The following is a 21,371-nucleotide window of genomic DNA, read 5'->3' on the forward strand; positions in this document are numbered from 1 at the left end:
CTCTTCTCTTTTGTCTGGTAATCAAGATTATGCAGTACAAATAATACCTCACATTAACCCATCCTTGGCTCAGGAACGATTCATACAATAGATTACAATAAAATAAAGTTTTAAAAGCTACATTCAGTTAAAATAAGATCTACGTGGTTTAATTAAATTAAATTAAATTTTATTTATACAGCACCAAATCACAACAACAGTTGTCTCAAGGCGTTTTATATTGTAAGGTAGACCCTACAATAATACATACAGAGAAAAACCCAACAATCATATGATCCCCTATGAGCAAGCACTTTGGCGACAGTGGGAAGGAAAAACTCCCTTTTAACAGGAAGAAACTTCTGGCAGAACCAGGCTCAGGGAGGGGCGGGGCCATCTGCTGCGACCTGTTCAGGTGAGAGAAGGAAAACAGGATAAAGACATGCTGTGGAAGAGAGACAGAGATTAACTGTACTTGACTTTACCAGTCAATCTATCTTCCTTCAGCAATTTTAAGTTTACAAGATGGATAAAAAAACAACAGCAACAGTATTTTGGTGGAGAAGGTGGCAGTTTGTTGTAATACCCTGTTAACATCTAAATATCTGGTCAAAACTGGGACAACTGGTGCTTTCCTGTGTCCCCTGAAGTTCTTCGTGATCTGCTGTACCATTATATAACGAGCCAGTTCTCACTCCCGAGGCGTAACATGCCGACGTTTTGTCACGTCCCGCGGCGTTCCCGAGGAACGTGAAAGGAGACCTTCGGCGTTCTTATGGTACGCGGTGGGTTATGGCCGAAATCCAGTGCAATGACGCTCCCGCGGTAATAGACGTTCCAGCCCTGTATTCCAGCCCTAAACCTAACCTTATCCCTAGCCCTAACCATAACCTTTTTCCTGACCTTAACCAGGACTTTAATTATGTTAAATAGCGTGTTTCTAAGCGATTTGAAGAAAAAGAGCGAACATGTGTAGATTGAGTCCATACGGTTCTCATATTTCCTCATTGTTCCGAGGTCGTCATTTAGGAACGTGGTGGGTAGCCGAAAACGTAATATGTTGACGATTTGTCACCTAGCTAAAATGTTACGCTTTGGGAGTGAGAACGTGTTGATATAACACAGCCGAACGAACTATTAGTTGCTCTAATTTGTAAATTGTTTTGTAGAGATAACTAACTGACAATGAAAAGGAAATTATAAATATTACCAGTTGATTAGTTAATTTGGATATACTCCAATAAAAAACGGTGCAGGAGAGAAGTTAAGGTGAACCAGCTGAACATTAAATTTTCTAAAAGGTAAAATTATGCATCATGTTAGAAAGTACTATCTGTAGGCAAATATTTAGACCATATCCTCCAACACTTTCCCCCTTTAAAGAACCAGGGTCATATTACTGAGTTCCTTCCTTCACAGGAAAATTGTTTAAGAAAAAAAAATTGCAGCTGCCAGAATTTATGTGAGACCTGTTTTTCTATCTTTAACATGTCAGCATGTCAGGCTGGCAGTGTGCTAATGATGTATTGGATGTGGCCTAATACATGAAAAGACAGAACTCTTTAAATCTGCATTGTTCGTTTGAAGCATCACGGTAACTGGAAGAGGAGACTTCCATATCAACTATCAGCCTAAAGATGTAACTGTATGACTCCAAAATAGGACAGTCTCCTGATTAACTTTTTTTGGATGCTATTTTCACCCACACCCACACACTTAACTGGAAATTTGTCTGAAACTTTCCTGGGCAGAGCTCCATGGGTGTGGCGCTTTAGTGAAAGTGCACACAACTGGATACTGTGGCTACAATAAAATATGTTTTTTCTCTTTTCCCAAGGAACACTGTGTGAATAAAGCACAACATAAATCAATACAAACATACAGAGTAAGAACTGTAAATGATTTCCCTTTAGTGTCAGGAACTTGGCAAAATCTGCTTACTAGTTTTCCTTCTGTGAGATAAGTATGAACATCAGTCTTTAGTCTAGGAGCTAAAATTGGACCTAGAACAAGGAGACAACTAGCCTAGCTTAGCATAAATAATGGAAAGGAGCTTGACTAACTCTTAAACTTCTAGAAAATATAGACAGCCACATACCAATACAGACATTTCACTTGTATATTTGAATTAATAATTTTTTTTTTTGCCTTTGGGAAACCTGGCCCTTTTATTGCTCAAGGTGGAATCATAGTTTACTAACAAGATGCTAACTTACTGGGATACAGTGTGTTTTCACTGGCAAGAAACATCCAAACTAAGAAGGAAGAAAGAAAGAGTAAAAAAGAAGAGAAAAGCTACAAAGCTTGAAAACCAAAAAAAAAAAGAAAAGCTAAAAGGGTGCAAAAAAAGTAGGTCTTCATTACTTCATTAGTACAACTGTCACATCATGCAGACATTTGAAACTTTGTTAGCATGAGAATATGTGCACAAAGTCCTTTCTCTGCAAATAAAAAGTTGAAAGAAATGGTTCCTTGCTAACACACACACACACACACACACACACACACACACACAAAGGCCCTTGGTGTCCCGCCTCTCTCCCATGTCACAATGCACTCAGTGTGGTCTGGCAGCATTGCTGCTCTGTCTGCTAGAAAGCTACTGGAATGCTAACTAAGCTCTTTATTCTCAGCCATTTGCAAAGGGTGGACCAGATGATCCGCAAGTTGTCTATGCAGGTCAGATTCTTTCCTTCCAGTTAAACCAAGGACATATGTAATCAGCAATTTGTAAACCGCACCACTGAGTCACTTCCTTGATAGTACTCTGTTACCTTAGTGAAGTAGTACACACACTGCTGAAAGGCGAGCATGATGACCTCCTCTAGGACAGCTATCGTCTCTTCGCTGGCTGAACGGATGCAGGACATCAGAAGCTCTAACAATACTGAAAGGTATACATTCAGAAATGCATAAATGTCATGTCATCATATGGTTGGAAATGTGGACTGTGCTTCATAATGTTGGTTGCATTACTGCCCGGTATAAGATAAATAAGGAATATTATGAATTTTAAATTATGCCAGCAGAGATCAAGCAGAATAGCTCCTCTTTAATTATTATCGGCTCTCTACAGCACCTAAACAACTAACCCAAGTTCTTTACTTCCTTGCTCTCATCATCTTCCCTCTCTGGTTCCTCCTTTTGTTCCTCCTCTTCTCGGGCTCTCCACTCCAGAATAAGAGGCAGCTGGTGCTGAATGAACTGCAGCAGCTCCAGGCTGTTTGACATCCACACCACTAGGGGGTGCAGTCCAGGGATCAACTCTTGGAGGCAGAGAAGAGTGGGGTCTTCTGGGTTCGAACCTTCGCACCTGAGACTGCAACACAGGAGGAAAGCTGTGCAGTGTTCTCTGTGAACTGTAATATAATTAGTGTCGGGGAAATAAAGAAAGCTCTGCTTACACTTCAGGCTGAACTGCAGCCAGCTCCTTGGTCTGCTCCTGCACGACAAGATTAAAAGTTTTGGAGTGACTTACAATAGCAATAGGTAAAATTGTAAGCCAGAGCCATCTGGGGGATATAACACAGTATTTCTCTGTTCTTCAGATAGTAACTTAATTTAGTAATTCAGTCCTTGGTTGCTACAGTGAACAGCAGTTTGAGTTCCTAAGAAATGATTAGTCCCTGAAGAAAGTTCTGCTTTGGGAAATTAACTTTTGGAACAGCCTGATTTTCTCCCTGCAGACATTTTCTCTTTGGTCTCGGTGTGCTCGTGCTGGATGCACTCTGCAACACTTGCAAGTGACCTCTCCTTTGGTTAGCAGTGAAGCAGATGATTGAAAAAGACTGTGTAAGCTCATCATGGCGACCAGCTATGGATCTCTTTAAATATGAACCTGTGCACATCCTTTTTTAAACATGAAATCTGTGATTTCCTGACATTGAACGCATCTGGAGCAACTTTTTTCTGCTTGTTGTTGTTATGCTCCACTTTAAAATGTGGCAGAGCTCCTTATATGTCTTTTACTACAACTCACCCACATGGCACTCTGAACTCCACTTGCAATACGCAGCAGGAGCCTGCGTAGGTCTGACGTTTGAAGACAAACTGATGAATACTGAACACACATGCACAACAGGAATGCAACAGTCAATGGTGGTCTACTACTGCTCCCCATAGCAACAATCTCCTTCACAATAATGTCCTCGTCTTCAGCTGCATAGCTAAGAGTCAGACTGTGGCCTTCAGGTGATTTTAGAAATGGAGGCCCTCCGCTCAAGGGCTGTTTGCAGTTTGGGCTCTGGTAGGCGATGCAGGTGCTACAGAGGATCTTTTCGCTTGTAGTTGCAGAGGTGGTGTGACCTAGAGTCCAGGAGGCGGCAGACAGGCTGGGTTCAAGAGCATCACTGATTGCTTCCTTTATTTTCCAGAAAGAAACAAGAAACAAGAAACATGAAGCAGGATTTGCACATAAGAAAAATCCCAAATTGATTAAAAGTAAAAGATTTTGGTTCTTGTGAAGGTAATCTGCCGTTACCTTGTGCATTGAAGCTAGAGGGTCTTTGAAAAGAAACAAGTAGTGCTGTCCCAACCCAATAATATCACCAGAGCAAAGCGGTTCCTCATTTCTCAGCCCTTTTCCATTCTTAGTGACCACGGCATCCTGACACGGGCAGAGAACGGTGGGTGCAACGGCGCTGTGGCGAAGGAAGTAGCAGTGTCTCGGAAGAATATCAGTGGCAAAGAGAAGGATATCAGCCTTTGACCCTTCCTTGTGACCGCTTTGTTGACCAACAACAATATTTGGGCTGGCAAGGAGGTAGATGACAAAGTCCTGAGTGAAGAAATAAATGACAAGTTACCAAACAATCACCAAGAGTTCACTATATACTCATCTTCTCTCAAATGTATTCCACTCTGTACAGTGCCGTTGTCTGCTGCTCCTTTGTTCAGGCATGCTCGAAGAATTTCTTTTAGTAGGGATGCACCGATACCACTTTTTTGGAAACGAGTACGAGTACTTGCATTTCAGTACTCGCCGATACCGATACCGAGTACTTAATAAAAACATGATTTAAATTTGCAGGTAACAGCTTTAGTCCTATAATTTACCAAAAAACAAACAAACAAGGGACTAGTTTGGAATTAAGAACATTTATTTAAAATGAAAAGCATGTTGTATGCAACATATTACAGAATAACGGCGCCTGTGATTAACCCCTTACATGCCGCTCAAACATAGACAGGTCTCAGACCGTGGTATCAGTTCTCGGTATCGGGGGACTTTTAACGAGTACGAGTACTTTAGAAAATGTGGTATCGAGGCCGATACCCGATACCGGTATCGGTATCGGTGCATCCCTATCTTTTAGTATATAAAGAAGCATTATGATTACTTGTCCTCCCATGTGAGATTTTTATTTTTTTACTTTGGTATTATTGTTTTGGTTTTACCTGCTCTTTGATTACATTTAACTTTCAGATCTACTTGGTTTAATTCAATTTTATTCATACAGCGCCAAATCACAACAACGGTCGCCTCAAGGCGCACTGTATTGTAAGGTAGACCCTACAATAATACATACAGAGAAAAACCCAACAATCATATGACCCCCTATGAGCAAGCACTTTGGCGACAGTGGGAACTAAAAACTCCCTTTCAACAGGAAGAAACCTCCATCTTAACCAGGCTCATGGAGGGCGGGGGGGCGGGGGGGGGGGGGGGGGGCATCTCTGGTGACCGGTTGAGGTGAGAGAAGGAAGACAGTATAAAGACATGCTGTGTTTAAGCACCAAAAGCTTTAGAATGGATCATAGTTTTGGTTCAAATCAGAACTTGCACAATGTTCCAGTGACAGGTTCCAATACTTCTAATATAGCCTATGAATGGTTGCCTGAAGAGGATTTAGTGATAGTAGGAAAGCTAAAAAACAAGAATGCAAAGATCTGCTTAATACAATTCAATGACAAGTGTCTGCACAGTGAATGCTAGCATGCTGTACCTGAGTAAAAACAGTGGTAAAAAACTGCATTTAGTAACAGAAAAGTGTGTCCACACAGGCAATGCCAACATGGAAATCTGTGCTGACACAAAATCAGTGACATTCAGTGACTTCAGTTGGGTTCAACTTTTCTGAACTTTGAGGCGAGCAACTGAAGTGACTGTCACTGAGCTCAAACCATATTTTTAATTACCATATGACAGGATTGTAAATATATTTGAGGGTTATCTAGGCATATGTGGTTATGTGTTAGCCCTGCGACAGACTGGCGACCTGTCCAGGGTGTACCCTGTCTCCCGCCCAAGACAGTTATCCAGGCAATCGAAGTCTGGAATGTCCGCTATCAACTATCCATCAGCAATAAAGCAAATTGCTACTGGTGTGAATGCCATAGACATCCCAGACAGAACTCTGAGGTCTAAGCCATCGTAGCTGGAACACTACTATTAATGCTAACGCTACACCTATATTTTAGAGAAGGTAAAAACTGATAGTTTGATATTTTTGTCTGATTAATTTCTTTGTACCTTGATTGCAGAGACTTGGGAGCACAATTTAAAGGTACAGTAAGTAATCTTTTGACATTATTTAGTAGAAAAAAAGACAGTTGTACTCATAAATATACATTGATTAGTGTATATGTACATCTTCTAAAAAACTGATGCATTCTCACAAACTCGGAATGAATTCATTAAAAATACATGGCAGCGAGCGCTCCTGTGGGAATTTGGAGGGATAAGAAAAGATTTTACACACTGTACCTTTAATAAAAAAGAAAAAAATACATATTCTGATGGCCCAAGTTTAAGAAAGCATATCAATCACTGAAGAGCCAGCAGCAGTCTACTTGCGGTTGAAGAATAGCGTCAAAATTAAAGTTGAACAGATGTTGCAGATGTTACATCAGCTCAAGGTGCTTCTTAAATAGCGCCTGAATGTCCTTGTTAGACTTTCTAGTAATAGGTTTGCATTCAAGAATTATTTTCTTCTGTCTATTTGCCAATTATATAGACAGTGGAAAAAAAACAACAATTAAAAAAAAATCTTGAGAAAATTATGAGCAGAAGAAAGAAAAGCATACACTTCAAACCTCACACATTTGTGTCCACTGAGCTAACTGCCATTATGTTCCTGTGGTAGCATTACTGAGTTAATGATGCTGATCTGACACATGCTGCAAACCTCACAAACCAAAGGGTAACGTGAAGTCGGCCACATCGATCTTATATACACAGTTTGTGGTTAATCAGCAACATATCTGCAACATGTTAACAGACTATTTGACTTTGTTTGGTCTGTAAAGAAGTAAAAAATGTTATAAAAAAAAAAGGCTCAAATCTGAGTAATGAGTGCTTTTGTAATGCTTGAGTTCATTTTATGGATAGTGCTGTGATCTGGAGACACAACGACACACTTTAGCCCTTTTGTTAACCACTAACAAAAAGAAAGATTGAATTTAGTGCATTACGTCAGTCCACCATCAGCTACGTAACAGTCTCCCTCAAACAAAGCTTAGCAGTCTGATCATGTGGAGGTACTGGAATTAAAATCTAGATCCAAGCCTGATTAAACAAAACAATGTTTTATTAGCCCCAGTGAGTGGCAAGCATAGTGTGTAGAGATTATTATGTTTGACATTCCCCTTGTGATGCTTGTGTTTTCCAACTGGACAGATTAAAGCTGAATTAATGCACGAATAAACTCTTTAAACCTTTATAATAGTATATCTTGGGGGTACATGATTATATTCTTATGAAGGGTATTTTGGGAAAGAGCTGTGACGCAGAGCTAAAGCACTGCAGTGTGTGAGAATCTGTGTATGTGTGTGTGTGCATGTGTGCGGCTGCTGGCCACAGTTAAAAAACCACTGGCAATCAGTCAGGAAGCAGTGCCAGGCTTGTCTTCTTCTGTTTCCTGAACAGTGTTTTTATACTGACAGTTTTTCTACGTGCTGTTCACTGACCTTCACAATAATGATTCTTTCCGCTGCCTCTCGCTTTCACTTAAGAAAACAATGGATTTTACAGCACATGTAACACTATACTTTAAAATGTAATGGTTTGCATATGGAAATATTTTTTAAAGAAGCTGAAAACAACGTACATGCAGCTAAAACTGTAGAGCAGTCTAAATTTACCGTTAGCTGAGTCGTGCCCAACAATTATACCTCATCGTTTTAGCTAACCACACTTAACAGAGGCAGAGCTACTGACTGACTATAGCGGTTTTTAAGTGTAGAATCTACCTAGCTAACTGATAAAGCAAGTTCTCGTTCTATGAATTTTATATAAATGCATTTCAACTTAACAACTCATTAAATTGTCTGGTGAAAACTGCATGGTGCTAAAAGACTGAAGCTAAAACTGGCTATTCCAGTCAAAAGTTAGCATGCTCAGCAGTTGACATAGAAGACACAGCAACAGCCAGTGTTGGGAAGGTTACTTTTAAAATGTATTCCACTCCAGATTACAGAATACATGCCCTAAAATGTATTCTGTAACGTATTCCGTTATATTACTCAATGAGAGTAACGTATTCTGAATACTTTGGATTACTTAATATATTGTCATGCTTTTTACAACTACATGAATGTACTATTGCTGTGTGATTTGTTACTATTACTGAAGGAAACTCACCATACCAATACCAACTAGATTTTTTAATCTTAATATAAAATGAGTAACAGTAGGGTGGACATTAGGTGAGGCTGCACTTTATGCAGTGATTTCGTATAGAAAATTATTCCGCGCGTAAATAAAACAGGTCCGCGGCTCCGAATCGTAGTAAAGGGACCTCTGGCTAATACGGGCTCGTAGCCAAAAACTAGCTTTACTTTGTCTGGGTCAACTCTGCTAACGAGAGACAGAAAGAGGCGTTGAAAGGCTGCTCCAACAGAACTTATTGTTTGGGAGGAAAACACGAACACGGTGTACAGTCGAGTCTAATTAGCTTACTTACAACTGGGCTCTTCAGGCACTCTTCTTGGCTGCAATGCTCCATACATGCTATGCCTGTAACACTCTGCCTATAGCCTTCATATTAAATAATTTTTGGAATAATACTTTAAAAAAATATTTTGTCACGTCATTATGCAGGCCGCAAGTAGAGGTGGCATGGGCCCCGAGATTGAGACACAGACATTAGAGCCTCTTAATGCGTGTTTTGTTTGGGTTTCCAGCAATGCGTGGAATTACCAAAAATAGAGAGGGCATAGCCTAACATATGAAACAGGAAAAGATCGCAGTGTAATCCATTTATTTCAACAAAGTAACTGTACTCTGATAACCACCTTTTTAAACAGTAACTGTAACGGAATACAGTTACTCATATTTTGTGTATTCCGTTACTCCCAACACTGGAAACAGAATCATTGTTATAGTGAAAATGTAACTATGAGTACAAGATAAAATGTTAAGATCCAATCTGGCCAACTGCAAAAAAGTATAGTTTCCTAATCCTAATCCTAGAAAGTGTTACCATTCAAAACATCTTAAGATGTTAACATTACAGGGTTTGAGAAGCTTGCCAAACATTTACCTAACACTTCTTTACTTGCTTGTCTCACTGTGTGTTAACAGACCTCTCTCAACTGAATTATAGTCGTTATTAACCTCTGTCTCTCTTCCACAGCATGTCTTTCATCCTGTCTTCCTTCTCTCACCCCAATCAGTCACGGCAGATGGCCCCGCCCCTCCCTGAGCCTGGTTCTGCTGGAGGTTTCTTCCTGTTAAAAGGGAGTTTTTCCTTCCCACTGTCGCCAAAGTTCTTGCTCATAGGGGGTCATATGATTGTTGGGTTTTTCTCTGTATGTATTATTGTAGGGTCTACCTTACAATATAAAGCGAAATGAATTGTCTGGTTTAAGCTCCAAGAGGAACACAAGAAAAATGCTTTGCTTGAGGCTTCAGAATGAGACCTCACTAACCAATGGGTGACCTCACAGTGGCCTTGTCCATCTTATACATACAGGCTATATTTAGGAAGTGTGAGGTGAGCCCCTTTGGTGGGCCATAGAGCCTGTACAGAGTAGCTGTGTTGGGGGAAATGCATGGTGTGAAACTAATTTGAATCAGTATGATTTATTTAAGAGAAAATAAACCATACAGTGGGGTGAGGGGGTCAATGTAGTGATCGTGCTGGTCCAGGACCAGGATAAATGAGGAGCGTTACATCTTTGCCATGCATATGGATAAAAATACTGCAGATTGGTCAAGTCCCAAACAGATGCAGATGATCAGCAGTGGCAATGCCTAAGAAGAAAATTTAAGGGAAATAACCAAATGAGTTTGCCAATAGTATTGTCTGCCATTATTTTTTGTTTTTGTTTCTTTTGTGGGAGTGAACAGTTGGTAGTGTTACCCAAACTCAGCATCCAGGACAAACGTCCACACAGTAAGTAAAAACACATGTGTACTTATTATGAACAGGACAATTTTTTAAAATGTTGCACATACACACTTTTTAGGTCTGTATGTAGTGTACAGTTATGCTGCTGGTTCTGTTAACATAATATGATAGCTATTGCAACTTTTTAGAACAAATAAATGAGGGAGCTCTGGCAGTAGCAGTAGAGGACATCAAAGTTAAGTGGTAATAATAACTTGAAATATAGTTTGGGTTTCACCTTTCATGAGAATAAATTCACAATTTTTCCCCTGAGAAACCTTTAAAGTATTAATTACTTAACTATAAAGATAAACTTTATGTAATAGCTGAATTGTCATGACACTTTAATGCCAATTCAGCTTGTGTGCATCAGTAATGCTAATGCAATGACACTGTAAAATACACCGCTAGTCTTTTTAGTGCGATCATATAAATAATGACCTCTGAGGTAAGTAAAGCTTGGTTGTTGCTGAAGGTTCTGAAGGTGAGGTAAATAAAACAGTAGCTAAAGTACACAGTGTAACCAAAAGTCTTTCAGTTTGATTATCACTTTCTGCATGCTTCCTGTCTTGTCCTATTGGCCGAAGAGGCAAATTGCCAGAAAAAATAAAAATGAAATCAGATAGACCATTCCCTAAACTTACACTATTGTCTTTTTAGGTTTTTTTATCATATAAAAACACCACTCACCCGCTACTAAACTCTTTAAAGGGACGATTTCAACACTCGAACATGTATAAAAAGCCAAAGCACTGACAGGCATTACTGTTTCCTACTGCTGCTGACATATGATTGGAAAACTGCTTTTCAGGGTCAGATGCAGAGCGTGTGTTTGGATATGATACCTGCGCGGGGTTGTAGCCCTGCAGCAGTAGCAGGTATGGACAGTCGTGAGGAGGGTGAATAGAGTACTGTGTGGTGTTATCGTCGCTGCTCTCTGTCTCCTCCCTCTCCGACTCCTCTACTTCCTGCTCGCCTCTCGGCCTTGACGGACACAGGTTCTCTGTTTTGGCCCCCTCTGAGGGAGCTGCAAGGCTGTGAATGTGATTCTGTTCTGGATGCTCAAAGCTTTGCACTGACGTTTGATTCGGGCACTCGCTTTCATCCTTGACACGTTTTTCGTGATCTGCGTCGTGTTTGGTCTCTAAGAGGTCCATCTCACTTTTGCTCCTCCACAGTTTCTGGCTCCGGCTCATGGTTTTCTCTATGAGGGTGGAGGTCACTCTGGAGCGGCTCTTCTGCAGCTTACGAGCCTGAGCATTGATACCTGAGAGGGAGATGAATAAACAAATAAGAGAGCTGGGAATAGCGTTAACTACATCCAAACTGAGCTGCAGTAAAAACATACAGAGCTCAGGGCTAATGGAATGTGGTGATAGAGCAACACCCTTTTTTTTTCTCCCTGAAGGTGAGGTGTGTGTGAGCCTCGGTCATTTGTCCATGGTGTGTTTATGCCAGGATGAACACAGAGAAGCACCATACAGGAAACAGACCTCAGTGGAAAGAAAGACAGAGCTCATGGAAAAAAAGAAGAAAAAACGTCACCCCCGCAGCAGGCATCTACGAGCTGACACCGATAGAAGGCCATCACAAACTGTGCCATTCATAAAAGCAAAACACATAACAGGACACAGTCTAACACTACGAACACAGCTGTGTCAACCACAGCTGGGGCCCCTAGTAGAAATGATTGTAGAAAATAGTCCAGCCAGTGCTGTTACAGTACCACGGAGCGTTTGTGTCAGGTATCTGTGGAAAGTTCTGGTGTTTTTCTTCTGTCACATCATGCCTTGTAAGGCCAATTAGATATTGTAGCAGTGTAAATCTTTTACAGCATTTTGCAGCAAGCAGTGAAGTACAAAAGATAGGGTGTGTCACTGGAAGAAATCTAATTAAACAAGTGTGTCTGCGACATCAATTACATTTAAAGTTTTAAAGAACATTTTAATGGAACTGAGAGCAAATGTGATCCCCAAATTTGCACCAGAAATTGAAAAGAAAGGAAAAAAAAGAAATAGTAGACCTATTAAAATATAGCTTGGCCTATGTGGCTTGGCCTACTTTCACTGGAACAACAACGTGCCAACAAACCACATTTTTACTGTGAGAACTTTAAAACTGGGCTTAACACTGACAATGCTTCATTTACTGGTGAAGACTCCTATTCCAGGGCATGCACCCTGGTTCAGGATGTGGTATAGTGTGCAGCGATAACTCCTTATTGCCCTGTGGCTATAGCGTACCAGCAGTGATGGTATCCTTCTCTTTGGATGTCTTCTCCTCTACTGAACTTCTCTTCTGGATTTCGAATCGTCTTGCCAAACCATCTCTGGGTTTCCACAGCGACTGCAGGAGGAGGGGTTTTTCATGGTCGCCCAGTACTCGGAAACCTTCTGTTCTCCACGGATGATTACTAATGGAACCAATGGTGTCACAGAGAACGTAGGACTCCGCTTCCTCCTTTCTCAGGCCATACCTAGATCACAGTTAGCCATGTTATCATCCTTTCAAACCCAGAGACAGAGCACTAAAACAGTAGGCAGCAAAGTTTCTCCTGAGACTGTCTCACCCTTCTGCCAACAATAATGGACAATATCATTAATTCTCTTGAGACTTTAACCGAAGCATTACATTCAGAAGCACTCAAGGTTTACGTTCGCTTGCTAGCAGCTAACTATGCTTGTTTCTTCACAGTGGGTTTATTAAATGTTTCTTGCGTAAAACACCCTTCTGCTGCGTCTAGAAACAAATTTCTTAAAAGAAGTGACAGCAAATTGCAAAACTTTATACTGAGCTCAACAATGCTTAAATGCTCTGAACAAGTGAGAGAGACTGTTCTTGAGTGCAATATTAGCTCATCACCAAAAGCAACTGCTTTCACATAAGTGTTTATATACATTACATGCAGTACTATGTAAAAGTGCAACTAATTTCTTTATACTTTACTAGGATAATGGAAAGGAAGTGCAGCAATTTACTGATTATATTGTTTTTCTATTCAGGTTTGCTAATAGCATTGGTAAAATGTTTGGTATTATTCACGTGTTGAGAAAGAAATTAAAGCATCTGTTTTCATAATTTCATCAGTTTTGACAAGATTAATCACCCCCTAAGACCCGTTGCCATTGATTTTCAGTTTAATTCTTGCATAATTTGGCATGTCTACGTCTTTTCTTTCCCCTTTCCTTCCTTAAGAATCACTTTTTGAGCTCTCCACTGAAACATTTTATAATAATAATAATGGATTGGATTTATATAGCGCTTTTCAAGGCACCCAAAGCGCTTTACAATTCCACTATTCATTCACTCTCGCATTCACACACTGGTGGAGGCAGCTACAGTTGTAGCCACAGCTGCCCTGGGGCAGACTGACAGAAGCGAAGCTGCCATATCACACCATCGGCCCCTCTGGCCAACACCAGTAGACGGTAGGGTAAAGTGTCTTGCCCAAGGACACAACGACCAGGACAGAGAGCCCGGGGATCGAACCGGCGACCTTCCGGTTACAGATACGCTTCCCAACCCCCTGAGCGGTCGCCCCAATTTTCTGTCGAGGCTTCAATGAACAGTAGATGGTTCAATTGAAGGGGGTGAGATGCATCTATCTGACCCTGTTTCAGGTTTTTTCCAGTTTCTTAAGAACATGACTTTTAGATAATGTTCATCTGGCACATTTGCTTTCATCCATCACTTAACATTCCTCAACATTTTTAAGGACACACTGCATAATGCTGAGATATGTCAATTTTCAGGCTAATATATTTCTGGGATATATTTCTACCCTGTTGGTACAAAAATAAAATTTTATGCCCCTTAGATTTTGTTATCCTCGGCACTTTTGTAGGTTCAGCTAAAAAAATGGGAACAAATTGTGTGCTTGTGACAAGCTTTTAGTAACAAACTTTACTGTTCTTTGCTAAGTTGTCTATTATGTGTAGACACAACACTGATTCATCCCTTGAATTAGATGAGTTTTTGTGCTTGAATGATTCATTTATCAGTGTTAAGTGGTAAACAAGTAAGTAAAATAAAAAACCCGAAACATTCCTCTGAAAATGATCAGGTACAAGGACGGGATTGAATCAGCAGCTAACGTCAAGAGAAAAACTAAAAGACTTTTAGAAAATCTGGAGCTCTATTGCTAATAAAAACACTTACAAATTAAAAGAAAGTCTGCGCCTTACAGTACTGTACTAACTTTACAATTTATCAATATAATTTGACTGATAAACCTTCATGGACAAACAAACACAAGGTCAAATAAGTCAAACTGACTAGCTTACTGTTTGCTAAGCCATTACGCTACTGCTAATGTTAGCAAGCATTGCCTGTTAACTGAATCTTCAAGCCTTTAATCCTGCTTCACTTTTTCATCTTTTTATGTAGAGGGCATCCAACCTAACAAATTTAACATATCATTGACAAACTATTATGTGTGCATAGATTTCTTAGCAACTAGTTGCACATTTGTCCATACAACAGAATTAATATTTAACTTTAGAGTTGTTTTGTGCTTGCTTGTTGAATGTTAATCCAATATTCACTTTCCTTTCGGCTTTAATTCGATTTCCATTGGCTCTTGAGGGAAATATCTGTATTTAAAGATGCTAAAACCCAACTTTATTTGCCAGCTAGTTGCTAACTATGTCTGTCTTTGTTGCCGTGCATGTAGTGGGTTTTTAAGAGCTGGAAATGGGTTTGCTGGGAGTGAACCAAGTAAAAAATGCTTCAGGCTGTTAGAAACTCAACAATTAGCTCCAAGAGGCTAAAATGTTTGGTTTAATTGATGGAAGCTGTAGAAACTAGGGGTGATTCTTAGTGGTTTCTTCACTGTTGGCACCATTTCTAACTTTACATATTGTAATGGGTCAATGGTTAACATTAAAGGAATTAATGCAGCTGTGACACATTTGTCTTCCAGATGTAACAAACCCTCCTTTTTTTCTGTTTCTTTGAAGTAGTCAAAGCAGTATCTTATGAAAATTACAATAAACCTGTTTTCATCACACACAAAAAGAATTATTTGAGACTGTTTGCTGAACCGTTACTAAATGCATAATGTAGTAATGGCATATTTAAATGTCACTGCTGCAGAGAAAAGAGTCGTGATTTACTCCTTCCTCTACAAAGTGAATACCGCTTGCATTAATCATCCCATTATGTTTTTTGGCTGAAATATAAGCAAACGCTGACAGACACTGATTCTCTAGAGGCTGCCTCGGAGCTGGGCCACACTGGCTGTCTTTAACACAAGCCTGTGGTTTTCTCTGGTCCTTTTCAGCAATACTAACTCAGTGGGCCTGTGTGCACTATACTGCAGTTATAACAAACAGAGCAACGGGTCATATCAACTTTGTTCATCTGAAATATACAATACTAAACACAGAAACGTAAATGCGCTAACCTTTCATCAGAACTATAGCCAGCCTATAAAACTATTCTGACTGCATTGATATACAAACTCCGCTCCAGCAGAAGAAGCATATGGATATACATAACTCAGCCAGGGTATGAGCAAACACACAAAGCAGGCACATATGGCAGGCAGACGCACGTTCCCAGATAACACATGGTCTCACCGTTCAAGGGCCTCTTTGACAAGCTCTTTTGCACTGGAGTGCGTGGTGGCAAGGACGCTTTTATAGTGAGCTCCTTCCAGGATTTCATTTCCAAAGATCTTCAGGATTCCTGGGGCAGTTATCTGATTGGACAGCTCAGATGGGTCTTCTGCAATTAAAGCATCTGCAGAGATCACTGCAGAAAGGGAAGAGAGGTTTAATGCTTTACTCAGTTGTGGTTTGGTATTATTGATGAAAGGCCAAACTTTTACATGTGATTACAAAAATTAGTTTTTATTAAAGGAGCTCCATGTTTTATTCTTAACTCTGCTACAGTAGCTTTGTATGATTCACATTTAGTAAATACTATATTTACTTTTTTTTAACCTCCTTCTTAAAGTCAGGTTAAGTCAGGTTTCCTCTGAGTTGCTGTTCATTAAAAAACAAAAGGTTTGAACAGAAGGTTGGTGGGGCGTCTGTGCTCAGGGCCAGTTTCGGTATATCTACTCTATCGTCACATCATATAGAGCCAAGAGTAGAAGAAAAACTGTCAGAAATTGAGTGGATAGAACAGCCTGAAGCCTGAAAAAGTATAACAGGTCCCCCTTGACGGAAAAGCATGCAGTAAAACAAGTTTGATGCTAACTGATGCAGTTTAGGCTGGTTCCTCAGTTTCTCTTTAGCTGATTGTCATTCAAAACCATTTTAACCGATTTAAGAATGCATATTTATATATTTGTATTTGAATGCATTTTGTTTTTGTGACTTTCCAAAAATTGAAGGACAATGTAATGAAAAAATATGGTGAAAATTAATGTACAGTAAGTGCAGTGGTTCCCATATAGCACTTTTTTACTCTACATGAACACTCAAAGCACTATATAATCACACTAGCATTTATTTCTACATCCAGGTGCTCTCTATCTCACATTCTCACTCCAGTGAACATAATGGGAGCAACTCAGGCTCACTCAGGTTCAGCATCTTGCCCAAGGACACTTTGGCTGGCTAGGAATCAAATTTCCTGCCTTCTGATAGTAGATGACCTGCTCTACACCCTGAGCCACAGCCCCTTACTGTACATCAATGACCCGCTGATGAATCAATGACCCACGACTTCTTTATAACACAAACTACACAACTGATGCAGCCAGTTTAACTTAGTATTATTGTTTGATTTAAACAAAACAATTATTATTAAAATGAAAACAGCAGAGGCTGAGCTACTCTAAACTGGCTCAGCCAGCATGCAAGATTTTGGTATTAATCTAAAGCGCTTGCAAATTAGTGCCAAAATAGCTCTGATGATATCATTTGGGTCATCGTCTTGCACATCATCACTTATCCCAGAGCCACAAGTCATTTGTGCTAAAAAAACCCACTAGCTGTAGCATTAGCACCCTTCCAATGACAACAAATCCTGAGTGTAAACATGCAGGGAGAAAGTAAAGTCACTGTGACGTACTGCTTCCCTTCCTGGTGTGGACAGACAATGATGACTTGAGTCCTGCAGTCAGTGCCATGGAGCCTGAGGTGGAGGTGGGGGTGCGGAGAAAGACACCTGAGAGGCGGTGGGTGTTCCGACGAATGCGGCTTTTGCAGGGCTGTCTTATGGCCACGCCCTCAGCAGATCTACTAGCAGATGAACTTCCAGTGGATGAAGCTGAACTGCTAAATAAAAAAGTAAAAAAAGAGTGTTTGAGAAACATTTTGAACACTTACCAGCTGGAGGACTGATAAAGCCATCACATCGGTTCAAGATCAAGGAAGACATGTTGTGTCTTCAACCAATCAGACAATCATCAGCCACAAAAAAAGGGAACCAAAACAAAGATATTAGAAAAAGCAAATTGAATCATAAAGTATCATGTCCATTCTTGAAAGCAGCACATATGCTGGGCACATACCGTTCTGACCTGTCTGGTTTCCTTCACCATGCTTCTCTAAGCTCTCTTGGGACATGAATGAAATAATCAAGTGTTGCTTTACTTCAGACTGAGCCTCTAAGCTACTTATCATTATGGTTCAAAGGTTCTCTGCAGTTACGCCACCACTTGGAAATAAACGATTTTACATGTCTGATTAATAATCTTAGCACTCCTACATAAGCAGTTGCATTAGAGGATAATGAAAGCTCCTTCAAGTTCTCTCAGCTCAAAATGTGGGTTTATTTGTAGAAGAAATACGCAGTGGCATTTTTTCAGTTTGGTGTTCAGCTTCTGAATGGTAAATGGACTGGTTCTTATATAGCGCTTTTCTACTCTGTCCGAGCACTCATATCGCTTTATACAGCTAATTCATTCACCCAATCACACAAGCACTTCTAAGCTTAAGTGCTAAGTATCTAACATTCATACACATTCACACTCCGATGGATGCATCGGAGAGCAACATGGGGTTAGTATCTTGCCCAAGGATATTTGTCATGCAGACTTGCAGCTTGGGATTGAACCACCGACCTTCTGGTTAGTGGCTGATCCGCTCTGCCACCTGAACTACAGCCACCCCAATATCAGGCCAATAGTCTTAAAAAAGGAAGACGAGCACCAGTAGCTGAGTTCATCAGTGTGTGTAGTGGTGTGTAACAATACTGCAAAGCTCTACTTGTACCAAACTTAAGTTCATGTGTCCATGTTGAATTAAAAACCACTTGCCTGAGCTTTTACAACTTTGAACTGAACTTCAGTGTGACAGTATCATTGTCCATGTATGTGTTAGTGCAGCTTCACTGCTGGCATCTTTATGGTTGTGTTTCTTCGTGGGATAAGTCCCTGTAGAGCAAGGTGAATTTTGCTGAATATCTTTCATTTAGAACCTCGTTTTATTTTATGATGAAATACTTTTGTAATGGCTCTCGTTGTGTATGATACCTATAGTTTGAGTTTCCTGGTCTTAGCTGACAGGTTTGGTACCCAGCGTGGTCTTCTGCTAGTGTAACCCATCTGTTTCAAGGTTACATATGTTGTGCACTTGATTAGTGGTTATTATTTCAGTTTGTGGTCTTCTTATCAGCTCAAAGCAGTCTGACCATTCTCCTCTGAGCTCTGGCATTTTCATCTCCACGCCACATCTAAAGTCACTTAAATCATCATTCTTCCCTATTCTCATGATCAGTTTGAAATTCAGTAGGTCACCTTACTTATGGCTAAATGGCTAAATGGAGTTCCTGCAGTGTGACTGTTTGATTAGATATCTGTGTCAATGAGTGGTTGAACAGATGTATGTAAGAAAGTGGACGATGAGCGTGGAATTGATGACTCTGCCTGAAGGTATTGGAGAAGTAAATCTTACAGTAACAGTTTATAGTGCAGCTTGTCAACTGTAATTAAATAATATTTCAATATATTTTATTTGAAATAACAATAGAAGTATATTTACATACAAATACTTAAGAAGGTAACAGGTCATATTCTACAGGAAACAAAGAAATAATTATGCGGTAAGTAAATTTAACTTATGTGGTTACATAAGTGTGTATCGTCATTTTAAGTTCTACATAAATAATTTTAAGTACTGTGTGATTTCCCTGTACTTTTTAGAGTGCGAACTGTATTTTAGAGTGGGATAACCTTGCCTAACTTACAGGTATTTTACAGAAAAGGAGACAGAAATGATCCTGTAAGTAATTTAAAGTATGGCCTAACTGAGCTGTGTGCAATTACCTGATGGTTTTGTGGGAAAACAAGTATTCATTAGTTAAAATTACTTACATACTACTTAAATTTACTTAGAGTGTAAATATTTCTTTGCTTCCTAACAAAATCTGACTTGTTGCCCACTTATTCAAGTGCGCCTAAGTATTTGTATCTAAATATAATTATTAGTAATTTCAAATAATATACATCAAAATTCCACTTAATTGCAGGATGATTGTGCTTTTAGTGGATGGCTATATTATAAAGCATTACCACTCTTACAACTCTAGGTCTGTTCGCCATGGATGACTGCGAAACACTACGAAAAAAGTAAGAAGTGGAAAACTGAACTGTGAAATGCTATAGGAGAAGTAGACTGACAAATGCATGTGTGTATAATTCTAAAAATCTATGTAAAAACACGACTGAGCCAAAAATGACCCCATTCAGTCACTTGAAGTTTAAAATTTCCGATCAGTTCCTGTTCACAGTGACTGGGACTAATATTACATGAAATACAAAACATTCAAATCGGAAGAAAGAGACAGAAGTAAACTTGCACTTGGGGATACAAATGTTTTGTCAGGTGAACAACCAACATGGATCATCTGTTTTTGTTACAGTTAAAGTCAAGTTCACAGTTCAAATACACAGACAGTCTGTCAGTGTGAACGTGGACCTCATGCTTTGTTATATCCAGTGGCTTAGGGGATCGCAAGTTCCAGGACACATCAGGATTGAATACATAACAGCATACAACAACAGTCAGACAGCATGCCAAACAATACAATCAAATGACAGGAAGCATGAAGACTGAAGTAAAGGTGAAATGAGGCAGACAAAAGTTTGGTCAGGTGAACAACTTGTTAATTAAAGTGCATATGAACACAATTTGGCACGAATACGCATTTGTTAGCACGTGTTTCATACTCACTGCTGAGAGCCATCACTGGTCTTCCTCCCCAGCCTGACAAACCGTCTCTTTGGGAGAGCTGCAGGTAAGTTCGGGGGTCTTGGTGGTAGAGAGCGCAGCTCCTCAGAGGAATCTTTAATCCGACTCATTCCTGTCTGATCCACCTGGTGCTGCGTTAAAGTGGTTTTATTCTAAATGATCAGAGAGGGTTATTCTCGTGCTCGACTGGAGAACAGCCGGTGATGCCTTGCGTCATTCCTGACATGTTCCATTCAGGAACCGAGGCGCAAATTCATCCAGCTGCTGCTTCATTTTCCGGAATAAGCGCTGCAGATGTTTCCAACCCTCATCCAGCTGTTGACGGACTGCTCAGTCCAACAACAGCGACGAAGCTTCTCCAGTTACAACTTCATCTCTTAACTGTCTCTGGGACGCTGACACGTGATTGAAATATATCTTACTGATGTCATTCCAGGGAGCGGACACATCTGATGAACACTGCTGCCATTATGACGTATCCTGTCCGCTTCCAAAGGAAGCAGCCTGTTTCAAATTCATAACGAACCCGCTCTCCAGATGTGTTTCGACAGCGCAACTGCCTGAAAGCGCCAAGGGTGCGCACACCCGCCCACCCGCACTGAAACTTTCAAAATAAAACCTTACTGAAGAACTCGTCTGACCTTTTAAATCCCAGCTTTCACAGCATTGCACCGCTTTTCTTGCTGTGGAAGATGTGACAGAGGAACTCGAGCAGTGAGTGAATCCAAGATTTCTGTGTCCATCACTCCATCTTCTGGCTGAAAGCAGATCACAGCAGGATTTTTTTTATTATTATTATTAATGTAGGCTTATTATTCTAATTTGCAGTTCCGATTTTTTTTTTTCTTTTACTCTTAAATCTACTAGATTCTAGCTTTGCAATGATTTACCTTTCAAATTAATCCTTATTTATCTA

General features: G+C 40.1%; 1 protein-coding gene across 1 annotated transcript in view; it reads right to left on the reverse strand.

Annotated features, from left to right (window-relative positions):
• radil2b (Ras association and DIL domains 2b) overlaps positions 1-20,912 on the reverse strand; it is a 39,699-nt gene extending 18,787 nt beyond the window's left edge. Inside the window, exons 1-10 of the mRNA XM_087845271.1 lie at positions 20,438-20,912; positions 17,334-17,539; positions 15,890-16,064; positions 12,554-12,786; positions 11,156-11,577; positions 4,460-4,756; positions 3,959-4,339; positions 3,384-3,421; positions 3,072-3,298; positions 2,754-2,866 (exon numbers count right to left, since the gene is read on the reverse strand). Of these exons, the coding sequence (XP_087701397.1) occupies positions 2,754-2,866; positions 3,072-3,298; positions 3,384-3,421; positions 3,959-4,339; positions 4,460-4,756; positions 11,156-11,577; positions 12,554-12,786; positions 15,890-16,064; positions 17,334-17,539; positions 20,438-20,565 (2,220 nt within the window). The 5' untranslated portion in view covers positions 20,566-20,912. The remainder of the gene's footprint in view (positions 1-2,753; positions 2,867-3,071; positions 3,299-3,383; positions 3,422-3,958; positions 4,340-4,459; positions 4,757-11,155; positions 11,578-12,553; positions 12,787-15,889; positions 16,065-17,333; positions 17,540-20,437) is intronic.
• Positions 20,913-21,371: the final 459 nt, after the last annotated feature.

This window comes from Neolamprologus brichardi, chromosome 8 (genome assembly GCF_056152115.1).
Source record: "Neolamprologus brichardi isolate AB-2024 chromosome 8, ASM5615211v1, whole genome shotgun sequence".
NCBI lineage: Eukaryota > Metazoa > Chordata > Actinopteri > Cichliformes > Cichlidae > Neolamprologus > Neolamprologus brichardi.